We start from the raw sequence: 15,768 nt of genomic DNA, 5'->3' as shown, positions 1-15,768 counted from the left end.
CCCTTCCTTCCCCCTCCCCCAGCTTTATATGCAAAGTCCATTTTTATCAATATAACAAGGACCTATGTCTTAGATTAGGACATCATTGGACAAAGATGTCCTTCTGTTATGGGGAAGGGGAAGAAATACCGTTCCAAAAGTATACAGTTAATGTAGGAAGAGCAGGGATATATGTTTGAGATGCCTCTGAGGAATGTCTTTGCAAAAAGTTGCTTAGTATTTCAGAAAAGATATAGGTGGGGATTACATAAGTGGACAACCTTCCTATCAATTTATTAAACTATTTATACTTCCAATTCCAGAAAGAAAATAATAATAACAGCTGACTTCACTGAGAGTTTTATGCTGAGAAGCCTTACAGGCAAGAGCACTAAATACTAAGAAGCGACCTCTCCCTTTTTAACTCCATTTTCTATCCTCCTTACTGAGGAAGGGTAGGAAAACTGCAATTATACTTTCAATCTGCAAACAATTAATTTTGATTTAGCCATGGATAATTCACCAGAAGGGATAAAAATTACTGAAAGCATCTGAGAGTAATTTAACCAATGCGACCCTGGGCAAGTCCCTACGCCTCTGTGCCTCATTTCCCCTTCAGTAAAACAGGGATAATAATACTTCCTTTATACCATGCTGTGTTTTTGGTCTGTTTATACTGTAAGCTCTTCAGGACAGGGACTGTCTCTTATTATAGGTTTGTACAACACCTAGCGTAGTGGGAAACTAATCTCAATGGGTGGCCCTAGGTGTTACCGCTTTTACAAATAATAAATAACCATCACTTTTAACCAGTTGTGAAATTAATAAACAATATTTCTCTCTTGCTCTCCAAATAATGCCTCATTTGTCACCTTTGCACACATACTAAAATCACAAAATTACTGATGTTTAGACAAATAATCTTGTTTTACTTCTTTTGTTTAAAGCATCTCAAGAGGTTCGAGTTATAATGGAATTTGAAATATCATGCACACGAAAAAAATCAATGGGAGTTGTCTGCTTTGCAGGCTCTGGCCTTTAACGTATGACATAGTATTTCACACTTGTCTTTTGCCAAAGGTTATATAGCAGCAGTATAGAAACATAGGTCCTTACTACTCCTTTTACACTTGGGGGGGGGGGAGGGAATGGGGGGAGGGCGGCTGGAATTCCTCCCTGCTTCATTTCAGCTTTTTCTTTCCTTGTTGAAATTCAGGAAAGCAAACTCCCTGGCTATGGACCTGGTCACAGCATGATTATAATTCTTATTAAAGTTAATTGTGAAGTAGAGTGGCTGAATACAAATAAGCCTCTTAAATTAATGTCACTGAACCTGTCTACAAAGTTTGGACTCGCATAAAATTCTCCCAAATAAGCTTTGATAATGATTTATGAGATCTATGGGTGAAATTCCTGATATAAACAATTATTATTTTCTCTTTTCTTTTCAAAGGCCAAATCAGAACTGATTTAAATGAAAGGATTCCTGAAAAGGAGGTAGATGTACAAAGTCAATATTTCTATTTCCTATTTATGCCTTTTTAAAAGTCCCCCCATCATCTACAGAGTTGTAAATAAGAGGTTAGCAAGTTAAAATTTGAATGAAAAGAAAAACTATTTTCCTCTCTCTCTAAATGAGAGAGAACATGTCCAAGGACAAATATTCAGACCTTAAACACATTGGACATTATCCAAAAGGGTTAATATTTTACTTACAGTATAAGTCCATTTTAATTTGCTACAGAGAATTTTTTTTTTAATTTAAGACTGTACTCAGTTCTTTAAAGCAAATATCCTTTGGAGGTCAAACTAGGGTTGCCAATTTTGGATGGATGTATTCCTGGAGATATCACATGACATAATCTTTAATTAAAGATTAATCTTTAATTGCCAGAGACTCCAAGCCAATCCTGGAGGGTTGGCAACCCTAGGTCAAAACACTCCACTGACGCAACCAACTCCACTAGCTTGCATGGAGATGCACCCTCTTATGCTACCTCTGAATTTGACACAGAGATCCAAAAGGTGGCTACTAAAACTAATTTTAAAAGAATGTACTTTGACTAAAGTAAAGATGGATGACTTGAACACTCCTTGTTCAGTTGGACTACTCATATGCTTAAAATTAAGCATGCGTTTAAATGCTTTGGTGGATTGGGGCCAAGCCCTGAAGAATCAAGCCCAAAGAAAGTACTGGGATTCTTTTACAATTTATTTTCCACCCATGTGCTAAGGCCTTGACCTCACACTACTGAAGTCAATGGGAACTTTCCCACTGAATTCAACAGGTGCAGGATAAGGTCATTAAAAATGCCTCCAACTCATTTCCCATAGGCTACAAAACAGGCATCAGAGAATCAAGATTTTCAGGCGCAATCACCCTGAGCTGGTTTTAAACCAGTGACCAAGTATTGGATCCTATTACCAATCCCTTCACCCATCCAGTCCAGTGGCCTCTACAGAACTACACAGACACTTCACTGTGGTCTTTGAATGACTGTTGTGCAGGTTTCTATCACTTTCTCAACTCCAGCTCTCTTTTCAGCTGATAAAAAAGAATTTAAAGAAAGCAATGGAACAACATTATGATTCTGTTCATTCAAGCTTATTTAGATTTAAAGATTTATGAACACAATAATAAAAGTAAGATTGTAAAACTCATTTTGCTATTTAATGTGCAATGTTTAAACAATTAATTTTCCTGCATATGAAAATTCTTCATCTGAAAACCCTGTGATGGTAAATTAATTATTTTTAAAATGTTGATTCTATATAACAATACATATTCGATAGCTGGAGAGCTTTTCCTAAAACATTAAAAAGTCTTGGAAAATGCAGGCAAAATTACCCATTTAATTCTTACTCCAAAATAAATGAAAGCCACTCCCAGAATCACGCAATGGGACAATACCAAAGGAAAACTGGGTTTCAAACTGCTTTTCTATAAACACTAAATAAGGGAATCCTGTGGGAAAACAAACTTAATTCTTTGTAACTAGTCCCAATAGCACAATAAGTCAAAACAGAGGATTACTGTAATATCAGTTTTTTGCAATTTTGCATATCCTCAACCTGAAGTGAAAGCTACATGAAATTAATCAGAATGTATCCATGATTGTGACACCTTATGGAGCAGGGAGATTCAGATCGAAATTTTAAAGTTGCCCAGTCAGTGATGTTCTCTTTACTTTAGGTCAAGATCATGTATCTTGTGAAGCCTTTACACAAGCTTCAAGAGAAAAAGGAAAGTGTTGGAGTACATACTCCAAGAACCATGACCCTCGTCCATCAAAGCATTTAAGCACGTGTGTAATTTTAAGCACCTGAATAGTCCCATTGAATTCAATTGATTGCTTTTAGCGAATGCTTATAGAAAGTTACACACATGCTTACGTGCTTTGCTGGATTCGGACAAATTTGATGCAGATTAGTAGTTTACACCGGAATATTTCAAAGGAGCCTAAGGGAATTAGGCATTTAACTCCCTTACACTTCCTCTGGAAATCACAACCTTAATATCCAACTCTGAATGCTTCATTTATGAAAAAGAATGAACATATGAAGTACCTAGAGCTAAGCATGAATGTTTGTTACTGCTTTGCCTTGGGCTAGATTTTTGTCCAGTTTTTGTTCAAGTACACAAGAATGAAGGGTGCCAGGATCCTCCCCCTGCACAGGGGTCAACCATAGTTGAAGTCTTTTTTTTCCTCACCCAAGTACAAGGTCTACTTCTGACTCCTGTCTTCTCGAGTCCTAACCAGGCCAAAAGAACCAAGGAGATATATGGATATCATTGACACATATCTATTAAACAGCCTTTAGTGTGCATCTTCAACTCTCTCATCTGAATTCTGCGCACAGATTCGTCTCTCTAGGATTCATTGTGCAACTTAAATAATTACAATGAGGGACCACTTAGTTCAGTATATAAAAATAGTAATTCTCTTTCCTTGAGATCTTTATTAAAAGCTAAACTGAATATATAAATGGAACCTGGGAGACTTCTCTACTAGATTACGACAAATAGATAGTCAAGGATTTTAGGGTCAAAATTGAACCTGTTAATTTAACTGTAACAATGAGGATGCGAAGCAGACAGTATTGCCTAGCAATCTGGAATGCATTCAGCTTTTAAACATACCGGTAATTTAATTTATTTGTGTCACTGCGTATTTTTCTAAGCAAGAGTGAAAGAACTGTCAAGGTTGAACCTATTTATTCTGCCTTCAAGTTCTTCACAAATGTTACATAAAAATAACGATGAGTTGCAAAACAAAAAACGTTATTGCTATTTCAAAACTTGCCCTATTGTGAAGTTAGCAAACATTACCAAGAACCATACCAAAAAAATGCAGTTTCAAATAAGAAGTTTGAGTTTAAGCCTACTTGCAAAAATGTTACATTCAACTGAATAAATTTCCATTGAAATCAATGTCAAAATTTCCATTGTCTTCTGTAGGCGCAGGCCTGGGCCCTTCATCACATGAAATTAGAAATCACGTGTATTTTTCAAACAAGATATTTACATTGTTGTTTGGTGGTAACAGTTGTTGGTCACATAAAGTGACCAGAATTCCCCGTATTCCATTACTTTCTCTCCAGCATTAATAATAGCACTACTGCTTTAGGGCCCAATCCTGCCACCCACATACTTTTGGCTTCAATGGGACTGCTCATGTGAATAAGGACAGCATCAAGTCCGTAAATTGGAAATAGTATCTTGAAGATGTCCACTTTCATGTGAGCATTAACAAAATTAGTATAAACCAATTTAATCATTTTAAGTGTATGCCTATAGCCCATTCTATAAAATCTTCCTTTTATCTGATAAAGCGATTGCATCTCTGTTGTTTCTAACCAACTGTTTTTCTGATACTTTTGCAACAACAACAGAGGTCTTTTCCTCTTTTTATCCAAGTTCACATCCTGAAAACAATCTTCTTTGTGAAATCCGCAAACCATAAAACAATAAGCTACTGCAAGATATTTGTTGTCCAGATATACCACCCGGTGTTCTTCAACACAGCAGATGCCTCTGTAGTCCGCACCCTTAGCATTTAGAAGGTTTGGAAAATAAACAAGTACATGTGTGTATTTACACACGATATTACACAATCAGTTCCATTTCACACAAGTGCTGAAGATGCCAGTTTGGAGCACACACAAAAAATGTGTGTGTGTATAACTGGCCACTGTATGTACCTTAGAAACAGACTGTGAATATACAGTGTATTATCTGTGCCCAAAGCTGTTATATGTGAATGGTTTGTGCTGTACCTGCCTTCCCTCATTCCTAGATCTGCTAAAGGGAGGGGAGGAGAAGCTGTTGCTGCTGGTAATGTAGAGTGAGGGGGGATGGCTACTATATCTCCTTCCCAGCCAGCTCAGCAGCCACCCTGACCCATCCCACATTTTTCTCCCCCACTCCCCAGATTCTTGCCTGTTCAGCCACTCAGCTCAACAGCCACAGATCAGCAGCTGACAGCGACAGAGGGGAGCATTAATTGAGATTTGCTGTACAAGCTAAGAGCTTAAATCGGTCCCTGGTCATCTCTCCCTTGCTTCCCCTCCTGCAGGATACAATTTTGGGTGGATGGGAAGGGGGAAAACAAAGTCAGTGTTGTCCTCTGCAGGCTAAAAGCTGGAGGGATAGGTCCCCTCTCTAGTACTCCTCCCTTCATAATTCTATTTATGTTCATTTTAATAAGGTGCAATGTTGCTTCTCCTATTTGTTTCTGCATCTATACATTTTTCATTCTGACCCGAAATCTATCCATTCCTGGATTGCTCCTAATTCTTCAGCATAATTTACCCTAACAGTTAAAAATACCTTCCAGAAATGAGAAGTTGAAAGTCTGCATATGGGCTATGGCCTCTCAAGCTTTTTCATAGCACAGACCACATTGTAATACAGAGAGTGCCTTAGGGGCCATCTCTTCCCATTTTGTATTGTGTGGACCACCTCTCATCCCATCCCAGGCACAACCATCTCTACCGATTCACACAGCTGTGGCATGTACAACAGCGACAACACGAAAGAGGCATATTAGAAAAGTTTTTAAGCTTCTTTTAATGCTAGGTAGCAGGGGGAGGGAAGAATGAGAAGAGCCAATATTATGTGACCAGCCAGGGCTCCACAGGCGACCACCAAGTGATCTGCAAACCATCCGCAGTACCCACACCACAGGTTGAGAACCACTGGGAAAGGGAGCGATGGAAAGCTGAGAACTGGGCAAACGTATCCCGCAAAACTATTAGCTGGGGGCGGGGGGCTGACTGGCTGAAGTGAGAGACTTTCAGTGCTCCCCGTCAACAACTGCTCCCAACAAGGCACCCCCCTTTCCAGGAAGGGAGATTGGCTCGTGAAGAGAAACCGCCCCGGTGCCTCTAGGTGACTGTGCACGCCCTGCTCGGATTCAGGGCAGCTTCCTCACCCAGGGGGCACGTGCCGAGGGGTCCACGCGTGCCCCTCCCCAAAGGCGCAGGGGGCTGCCCGCCTTACCTTGATAATACTGCTCCTGCGAGGGGTCGCCTTGGCAGCTTCCAAGAGGCTGTTTTCGGGATCCGCTGCTGCCCCCGCCGAGGTCCCCAGGCTGCCGGGAAAGCGCTCGGCGGCTCCCGCCATAGCCAGTCCGCTGCGGCGCTCCCGTCTCCTGCCCGGAGCCACCGCAGGGATTTCCAGGGATACCGGCTCTGGCCACAGCTCGCCTTCCCCCTCGCCCTTGCGAGGCGCCGCGGGCAGGGCAGGACCCGCCGCCGCCGGCGGCTCCCTGCTGCCCGCGCGTTCTGCCATCGCCCTCCCGCGCGGGCTCAGCGCCCCCCGGGGCAGGCGCCGACACGGCGGGGGACACGGGGCTGCGGGGCGAGGATCTCCAGCCTCTCCTCCGAGGGCACCGCGGCGGCGGCAACTTTCTCAGGAGGAGTCATTGTTAGCCCGGCTCCCTCCGCAGCGGGAGGTGGCCATGCCGCCCCGCCGAGGCGGCTGCCCCGGCGGCGCGGGGGAGGGTCTCCCTCGGAGCGGAGGGAAAGGGCGGGCGTACGCCCCGCTTGGGCCAGGCACAACACAGAGGACTGGGCGCGTGGGCAAGGCAGAAGCGGAGCGCCCGGGGTTCGCCGCAGCCCGCCCGCGAGCAGGAAGTGCCGCGCCGCTACTCCTCTGTTGTGACAGAGCCAGGCGTGTTTTGACAGGCCAGGCTGACAGACAAGGAGCCGGGCCACTTAGCACAGGAGCCGCTTTTCCGATGGGGCCGGGGGCGCCCAATAGTAACCGCCGGGGGGTGTGGCCATGGGGCAGAGTGGAATGTGGGCTCAGCTGGGAGTCCCAGCGAATGGGTACATACAACTGGAGATCACACACACACACACACACACACACACACACACAACACGACGTGTTGAAGTGGGATCAGGGGCGGTTAAAGAGGGCAGCGAAGAAGGGAGGGGGGAGAAGGCTAGTTGCCCCTGCAAGCCAGAAATCCCAGTCAGCGCAGCCTTGCTGTCAAAGCAGAGCGTGCATTTGTGCTGGAGCAGTCACGTAAGGAGAGTAAGTACCCGGGAGAGAGGCATGGTTTAGGGAAGTTAAAAAGAGAGGAGAGGGTGAGCTTGTATTAGAGTTGTGGTCATCAGAGCGTGAAGGGTTAAAGATACAACTAGAGGGACGTTTCTGGGATGCTTTGAAATTTGACCATGTCACACTAAAGATACGCCAGTAGGGGGGAAAACCAGGAGAAAAGGTTCCAAATCGTGCATATTAGCAATCCCAGTAAGCGCCCATTTAGAGGCGGTTGTAGGGGTGTTATGTTCACTGTGAAGGGGTTGATCAGGGCGGGTGAAAGGTATGAAACAGCTCTGTCGCTGAACTGGATTAAAAGTGAGACCGTTCAAAACTAACACTAAATAAACTGATGTGTATGAAAAAGATACCGCTAGACGGACATTCGCCCAGGCTCAGGTGGGACCCCCGTGTCAGGATGAAGAGTGGACGGGGAGGCCCGACTCAACACCGTTCAGATTATCAATGTAAACGATCGCGTAGAGCAGCTTCCGTTTGTATGGCGTGGGGGGGAAGGGGGAATTCTGCCCAGGCCATTCACAAGGGCGACAGAGGCGGGAATGCAGGGAGTGGGCTCCGGATACGAATCTAATTCATTTCTGCTTTCTCCCTACGGAATAAGTGCTTTGACCTCTCCCCGTTTCGCCTCCGAGAGCAGAGCCTGCTGCTCCCAGCGAAGTCAGGGGGAGTTTTCACCTTAGACTCCAGTGGGAGAAGTTTCGGGCTGCGGGAGCGTGGGACTCCGCCTTGACCTTCTCGGTTACGTTTGTAAAGAATCAAAGAGCGGCAGCCACCGGCGCTTAGTTTCTGATCAGCGGAGAGAACAAGCAGGCGCCGCGGAAGGCTCCGCGCCAGGGCATTTACAACGTGGGTGAAGGAGAGAAGCTGAATCCTCGCTCGGTCCAGCCAGCCGCACGACTGTGAAGGGTTTCAGCAACAACAGCGCCCTCTAGCGCCCATCCACAAGACGTTCCGGCAGCAGAGACACTTGCATTAACCAGTCAAAAGAAAAGGAGTACTTGTGGCACCTTAGAGACTAACCAATTTATTTGAGCATAAGCTTTCGTGAGCTACAGCTCACTTCATCGGATGCATGAAAGCTTATGCTCAAATAAATTGGTTAGTCTCTAAGGTGCCACAAGTACTCCTTTTCTTTTTGCGAATACAGACTAACCCGGCTGTTACTCTGAAACCTGAAATTAACCAGTCACTTATTTCCCCCAAGAGCCAAATGCTGCAGCCCTACTCCACGGAAGGTCGGACTGAGTAAGGGGGGCAGGATTTGGTCCAGGTGCACTCTATGAACTGTAATAAAAAATACAGGGAATAATTCAGAGCGGAACCTTGATTGCCTCTGGTTTAGTTCAGTTGTTGGCAGAAGGGACAGAGCTTGACGCCTGGCTCTAGATGGGTTACTGAGACACAAGGGAATAGATTTGGCTGGACCTTGTTTCCACAGGAAGCCCCCCATCCCATACCTCAAAGCCACCCTTTACCTCCTGAGTCTAAAGGAGGGCAAGTAGTGCAAACCCCTTCTGTCCAGCTGCCAGGGAGAACCAGTGGGGCAGACCCTGCCTCCTAGTGTAGAAGGTTCAAACTGCACCTCCAAGCTGCAAGGAGGAGTTTATCGAGGCCCTAGTGTAAGTGATTGCAACTTCTGCGACCTAAAGGGTGTTGCACTCATACCAGCTCTAAATCTGTTGTATTACAGTAGTATCAGATATTGAGAGATTTTTTCCTAAATAAATGCAATCAAAGTACAGGGCAGAGTTCAAAATACAGATTTTGCACACAAGAGAATTAGTTTGGGGTTTTTTTTTAGTTTATTGATATTTTATTACAGTAGTGCTTGAGGGCTAAATGAGAATGAGGCCTCACTGTGCAAGGCATTGTACAGACTGTAGCATGTAGTCCAGGTCCTAAGAAGCTTACAATGCAAGTGTAAAAGACTGAGTAAGGGAAAGGGTATAACATGCTCACTCTGCTTGTATCAGGTTAATTTCAAGTGGCTGTTTTTATTAAATCTTTGGGTAGGATTTAGTTTGGATGGGGTTATTTTAAAAGGACAAAAGAAAGGAGGGGAATAAGAGGAGAGAAAAGGGTGGGAAAGAAAGAATGGATGATGCAGGGCAGTTGGAGTGAGGAGGTGAAGAGACTGTGGGAGAGGTTAGGATCAGATAGCTAACCAGCGCCATGGAGAACAACACCCAGAGTCCAAACTCTAGACATAAAGCTCAGTGACAACATGCTTATCAGAAAGCTCCATTTCTCTCCAGTTTCCTAAACTCATTTCTTAATTAATCAGACCCCTGGGTCAGGAATTTCCTGACACTTAATGACTAAGCCGGGAAATGTGAGGGTTGAGCACCTTTACACCAGCCAGTTATTAATTGCCACTAAATGCAGAGAACATAATTCCCATTAGAATTGTGACCGTAATACATGTAGAAGATAGAAAATAGAGCCTTGTACTTTGCTCCATGCAGAAGTCATAAAATATACTAATTTAGAGCCAGATGCAATTCCCCTCTGAAGTTTCCACAGACTGCAGTGGGAGTTGAATCAGACCCTCACTCAGCCGACAACCCCTTTCTATGTCATCACACATGCAAACATTATTTCAATGAGAAATCCTATCAGATATAAAAGCTTCTTTACATTTTTAATATAAAAATGCTGAAGGCTGGGAGAAAGATGGTGACAATATGCATCCCAAGTTGCAATGGTGTTGGGCATGGGGGAACGTTCTCTTTCCTTTTGTGAGTAGCTCCAATAGCCCGTGTTTGTGCTGTGATAGAGAATACAGGATGCTGCTTTCCCCTGACCCAGGCAAACAGGTCACAATTTCAATCTAGCAGTCAGTAGAGAGTCATTGTTTAGTATTATGAGCAGATGACTGGGAACCAGGAGCTCCTTACATAGCACTCCTGGTGTAAGCTTAGATAATAGAAAGTTATTACAAGTTTATACAAATAAAATCAAAATGAAAAGTTAGCTACTCACTGTTTCCAATTAGGAACATGTTCCTTTATTGCAGGTTCTTTTAAGATAGATATTTAGTATTTAGCCCTGGTCTACACTAGGGGGTTAGATTGAATTTAGCCACGTTAGGTCAATTTTTAAATGGATGCATCCACACAACCAACCCCGTTCCGTCAACTTAAAGGGCTCTTAAAATCAACTTCTGTACTAAAATCAACCTTGCTGGGTCGAATTTGGAGTAGTGCGGATGCAAATCAACGGTATTGGCTTCCAGGAGCTATCCCAGAGTGCTCCAATGTGACCACTCTGGACAGCACTTTGAACTCCAATGCAGTAGCCAAGTACACAGGAAAAGCCCTGGGAACTTTTGAATTTCATTTCCTGTTTGGTCAGTGTGATGAGCTCAGCAGCACAGGTGACCATGCAGTCCCCCTAGAATCACAAATGAGCTCCAGCATGGACCGAAAGGGAGACACTGGATCTGATTGCTGTATGGGGAGAAGCATCTGTGCAGGCAGAACTCCGAGCAAAAAGAAGAAATGCCAATATATTTGTCAAAATCTCACAGGGCATGATGGAGAGAGGCTACAACAGGGACACACAGCAGTGCCGTGTGAAAGTTAAGGAGCTCAGGCAAGCCTACCAAAAGACAAAGGAGGCAAACGGGCACTCCGGGTCAGACCCCCATACATGCTGCTTCTATGATCAGCTGCATGGCCATCTAGTGGGGGAGGACCCTACCACTGCCTCACCACTGTCCATGGACACCTGCAAGGGGGGAGTCACACGCAACACAGAGGAGGATTTTGTGGATGAGGAAGAGGAGGAGAAGAATGCGCAGCAGGCAAGTGGTGAATCCGTTCTCCCCAGCAGCCAGGACCTTTTCATCACCCTGGACCCAATACCCTCCGAAGGCGGGATCCCCAACCCTGAAGCCGGAGAAGGCAGCTCTGGTGAGTGCACATTTGTAACTACAATACAGGGTTTAAAAGCAACAGTGTTTAATGTTTGATTTGCCCTGAAGAATTGGGACGCATTCATGGCCAGTACAGCTACTGGAAAAGTCTGTTCACATGTCTGGAGATGGAGTGGGAATCCTCCAAGGACATCTCCATCAAGCTCTCCTGGAGTTACTCTGAAAGCCTTAGCAGAAGGTTTCTGGGAAGGGCTGCCTTATTTCGTCCTCCACGGTAGGACACTTTACCATGGCAAGCCAGTAGCAAGTATTCTGGAATCATTGCAGCACAAAGCATGGCAGCAAATGGTCCTGGGTTTTGGTCACATTCAAGCAACATTCAGTCTATATCTTTCTGTGTTAGCCTCAGGAGAGTGATATCATTCATGGTCACCTGGTTGAAATAGGGGAATTTTTGTAAGGGAACAGTAAGAGGACCCCATTCATGCTGGGCTGTTTGCACTTGGCTAAAAGGGATCATCATCCTGGAGAATAGCTTCGCGGCGGGGGGAGGGGTGAAGGCATCATCCCAGAGAATAGCCACACAGTGGGGTGGGGTGAGGTGGGTGCTGCACATCCACCTGAAAACAGCAGCCCCTCCTTTTAAACGTGAAGCCCAACCCATTGCTTGCTATGGGAAAAGATGGCACGGCAGTTTGAAACCATTCCCACATATTATGCATAAGAAGCCAACCCTGCGTACCCTGTGCCTTACCATGGCTGCCTGGAAACCAAATTCTGTTGCCCAGCTGTGTGTGATGTGTCACCATACCGGCAAGTACTCAATATAAAAGGCAAAATGCAACCTTGTACCTAAAGCACATGTGCTGTCTGCTGTGAATTGCTTGATTCACTGTGAAAGAGTATCCTTTTTGTTCTCAGAAATGTATCTCTCCCCCCAGGTGCAAAAGTTTCTATGCTCCCCCTATCATCTCCGTCCCTGAGGTTATCACAGATTAGAAGGTGGGGGGGGGGAACCACACTCACGATGACATGTTTTCTGAGTTCATGCAGTCTTCCCGCACTGATAGGGCACAGCTTAATGCATGGAGGCATTCAGTGTTAGAGGCCAGGAAAGCATTAAGTGAGTGCGAAGAGCGGAGGCTAATGGGGGAGCAAAGGGACATGATGAAGCGTCTAGTGGAGCTGCAGGAAACCGAACAGGAGCACAAACCCCTGTTGCATCCATTGTATAACTGCCTGACCTTCTCCTCAAGTTCCATATCCTCCTCACTCAGACACCCAAGAATGCGGGAAGGGAGGAGTGGGGACGCTCCGGACACCCAGCCACTGCACTCCAGAGGATGGCCCAAGCAACAGAAGGCTGTCATTCAAACAGTTTGATTTGTAGTGTGGCTACAAAAAGCAATGTGGCCTTGTCCTTCCCTCTCTCCCCCCTGCCTCCCGCCAAACCTGGTCTACCTTGTCAGTTGTTATCTCACTTTTTTTTTCAATTAATAAATAAAAAATGCATGGTTTCAAAACAGTAGTTACTTTATTTCGAAGGGGAGGGGGAGGGAGGGTGGTTTGGTTAGAGGAAATTAAAATCAACCAAGGGGGACGGCTTTGCATCAAAGAGAAACACATACAACGGTCACACCGTAGCCTGGCCAGTCATGAAACTGGTTTTCAAAGCCTCTCTGATGCGCAGCACGCCTAGCTGTGCTCTTCTAATCGCCCTGGTGTCTGGCTGCTCGAAATCAGACGCCAGACGATTTGTCTCAACCTCCCTCCCCGCCATAAACGTCTCCCCCTTATTCTCACAAATATTATGGCGCACACAGCAAGCAGCAATAACAATGGGAATGTTGGTTGCGCTGAGCTCTGACCTAGTCAGCAAACAGCGCCAGCGAGCTTTTAAACGTCCAAAGGCACATTCTACCACCATTCTGCACTTGCTCAGCCTATAGTTGAACTGCTCCTTACTACTGTCCAGGCTGCCTGTGTAAGGCTTCATGAGCCATGGGAGCAAGGGGTAGGCAGGGTCCCCAAGAATAACTATTGGCATTTCAACATCCCCAATGGTAATTTTGTAGTCTGAGAAGTAAGTCCCTTCTTGCAGCTGCTCGAACAGCCCGGAGTTCCTAAATATGTGAGCATCATGCACCTTTCCCGGCCGTCCCACGTTGATGTTGGTGAAACATCCCTTGTGATCTACCAGTGCTTGCAGCACCATTGAGAAGTACCTCTTGTGGTTTATGTACTGGTTGGCAAGGTGGTCCGGTGCCAAGATGGGGATATGCATTCCGTCTATTGCCCCACCACAGTTAGGGAACCCCATTGCAGTAAAGCCATCCACTATGACCTGCATATTTCCCAGAGTCACTACCCTTGATAATAGAACGTCAATGATTGCATTGGCTACTTCGATCACAGCAGTCCCCACAGTAGACTTGCCCACTCCAAATTGATTCCCGACTGACTGGTAGCAGTCAGGCATTGCAAGCTTCCACAGGACTATCAACACTCGCTTCTCAACTGTCAGGGCAGCTCTCATCTTGGTATTCCTGTGCTTCAGGGTGGGGGAAAGCAACTCTTTTCCAGGGTTCCAGGAAAGTGGTCTTACACATGCGAAAGTTTCGCAGCCACTGTGACTCATCCCATACCTGCAACACTATGTGGTCCCACCAGTCTGTGCTTGTTTGCCTGGCCCAGAATCGGCATTCCACTGTATCAACCAGCCTCACTGCCGCCATGATGTCCCAATTGCTACAGCCAGTGCTTTCAGGAATGTCTCTGTCCATGTCCTCATCAAAATCCTCCTCATGCTGGCGTCTCTTCACCCCGTTCTGCATATGCTCCAGGATAATGCGCGAGGTGTTTACAATACTCACAACAGCAGTGGTGATGGTGAGCTGAGCGGGCTCCATGCTTGCCATGGTATGGCGTCTGCAGGAGAGCAGAGTTGCAGCAGAAGTGGTGGATGATGATGGTTAGCAGTCCTACTGCACCGTCTGCTGACAGCAGCACCCAGGACACAACAGCTGCGGTGACAGTGAGCTGAGCTGATCGGGCTCAATGCTTGCCGCCATGGTATGGTGTCTGCATGGAAAAAAGGCACGAAACGTTGTCTGCTGTTGCTTTCACAGCGGGAGGGGCGACTGACGACATGTACCCAAAATCACCCGCAACAATGTTTTTGCCCCATCAGGCATTGGGAGCTTAACCTAGAATTCCAATGAGCGGTGGAGACTGCAAGAACTGTGGGATAGCTACCCACAGTGCACCACTCCGTAAGTGGATGCTAGCCACGGTAGTGAGGACACACTCCGTCGACTTAACGCGCTTAGTGTGGACATACGCAATCAACTGTATAAAGTAGATTTCTAAAAACCAACTTCTATAAAATCGACCTAATTTTGTAGTGTAGACATACCCTTACTTTAGAACAAAAAGGATAGTCAGTTCACAACTTCCAGTTGCCATGCTTTTCTGGAACCTGATCTCTAGGTCATCTATTGTATTTCAAGCCTCTTCCACCACTAAAGGATCTTAATATTGTTATGCCACGTGTTACCAGCTGCTAATAAGCAGGTCTCTGAGAAATAAACAACACAAACTTTGTCAAAGCTGATTCTAACTACTACAGATGAAATGGAAGGAGTGATTAAATGCCTCCTTATATAATAACTGGAAACAATAGGAAACCACTGCCCAAGTCACTGGGCTGCAAGGTGAAGTTAAACCACGTGGGCTGAGGGGTTATGCTAGGACTGATTGCAAGTACAGGAGCTAAGGGATTTACTGGTTACTGCTAAATGATAGAACCAGTAGTGAACATGGCCCTGGAAGGAAGGTAAGAGCCAGAACTTCTTTTTGGGCACAGTACTCTGAAGGGTCAGAGTAGGATTTCCAAACAAGAAAACTACCTGTTTGTCTCTTATGTCTAGGGGAACAGGACATGGTTTATATTCTCTATAAAGATAACACCAAACAACTGACTATCAATTTCTCCTCCTAATAGAAACAACCCAGCAAGGCCCCAAACGTTGGCTAATGATTCCAGCCAAAAGGAACAATACATTTATAAGAGACTTACATTTCACAGCAATACTCATTTTTGTATATTGTGTTATGCACAGATTTGCAACACACAGGCACCACACAAAGAAGGGGCATGGATAGAGCCATCATTAGCATTGCCACTAATCTACAATTTTTCCACGATCACTATGTCAGTGGATGAATCCCACATCCCACACCATGACACTATATAACAATTAAGTTACACCATATTGTGATATTGTATTGCAATGTTAGTCTAGCAGGACACAAAGGTAATAAGCTGGCCCCATTTTCT

The 15,768-nt window shown here is 45.3% G+C and overlaps 1 protein-coding gene across 1 annotated transcript in view; it reads right to left on the bottom strand.

Moving 5' to 3' along the window:
- Window positions 1-7,149, bottom strand: part of PLCL1 (phospholipase C like 1 (inactive)) — a 306,728-nt gene extending 299,579 nt beyond the window's left edge. Inside the window, exon 1 of the mRNA XM_007071869.4 lies at window positions 6,482-7,149. Coding sequence (XP_007071931.2) covers window positions 6,482-6,772 — 291 coding nt within the window. The 5' untranslated portion in view covers window positions 6,773-7,149. The remainder of the gene's footprint in view (window positions 1-6,481) is intronic.
- Window positions 7,150-15,768: the final 8,619 nt, after the last annotated feature.

The sequence above is a fragment of the Chelonia mydas genome, chromosome 11 (genome assembly GCF_015237465.2).
Source record: "Chelonia mydas isolate rCheMyd1 chromosome 11, rCheMyd1.pri.v2, whole genome shotgun sequence".
NCBI lineage: Eukaryota > Metazoa > Chordata > Testudines > Cheloniidae > Chelonia > Chelonia mydas.
The sequence above is the reverse complement of the archived record's forward strand: the minus strand, read 5'-3'. Positions and strand labels throughout refer to the sequence as shown.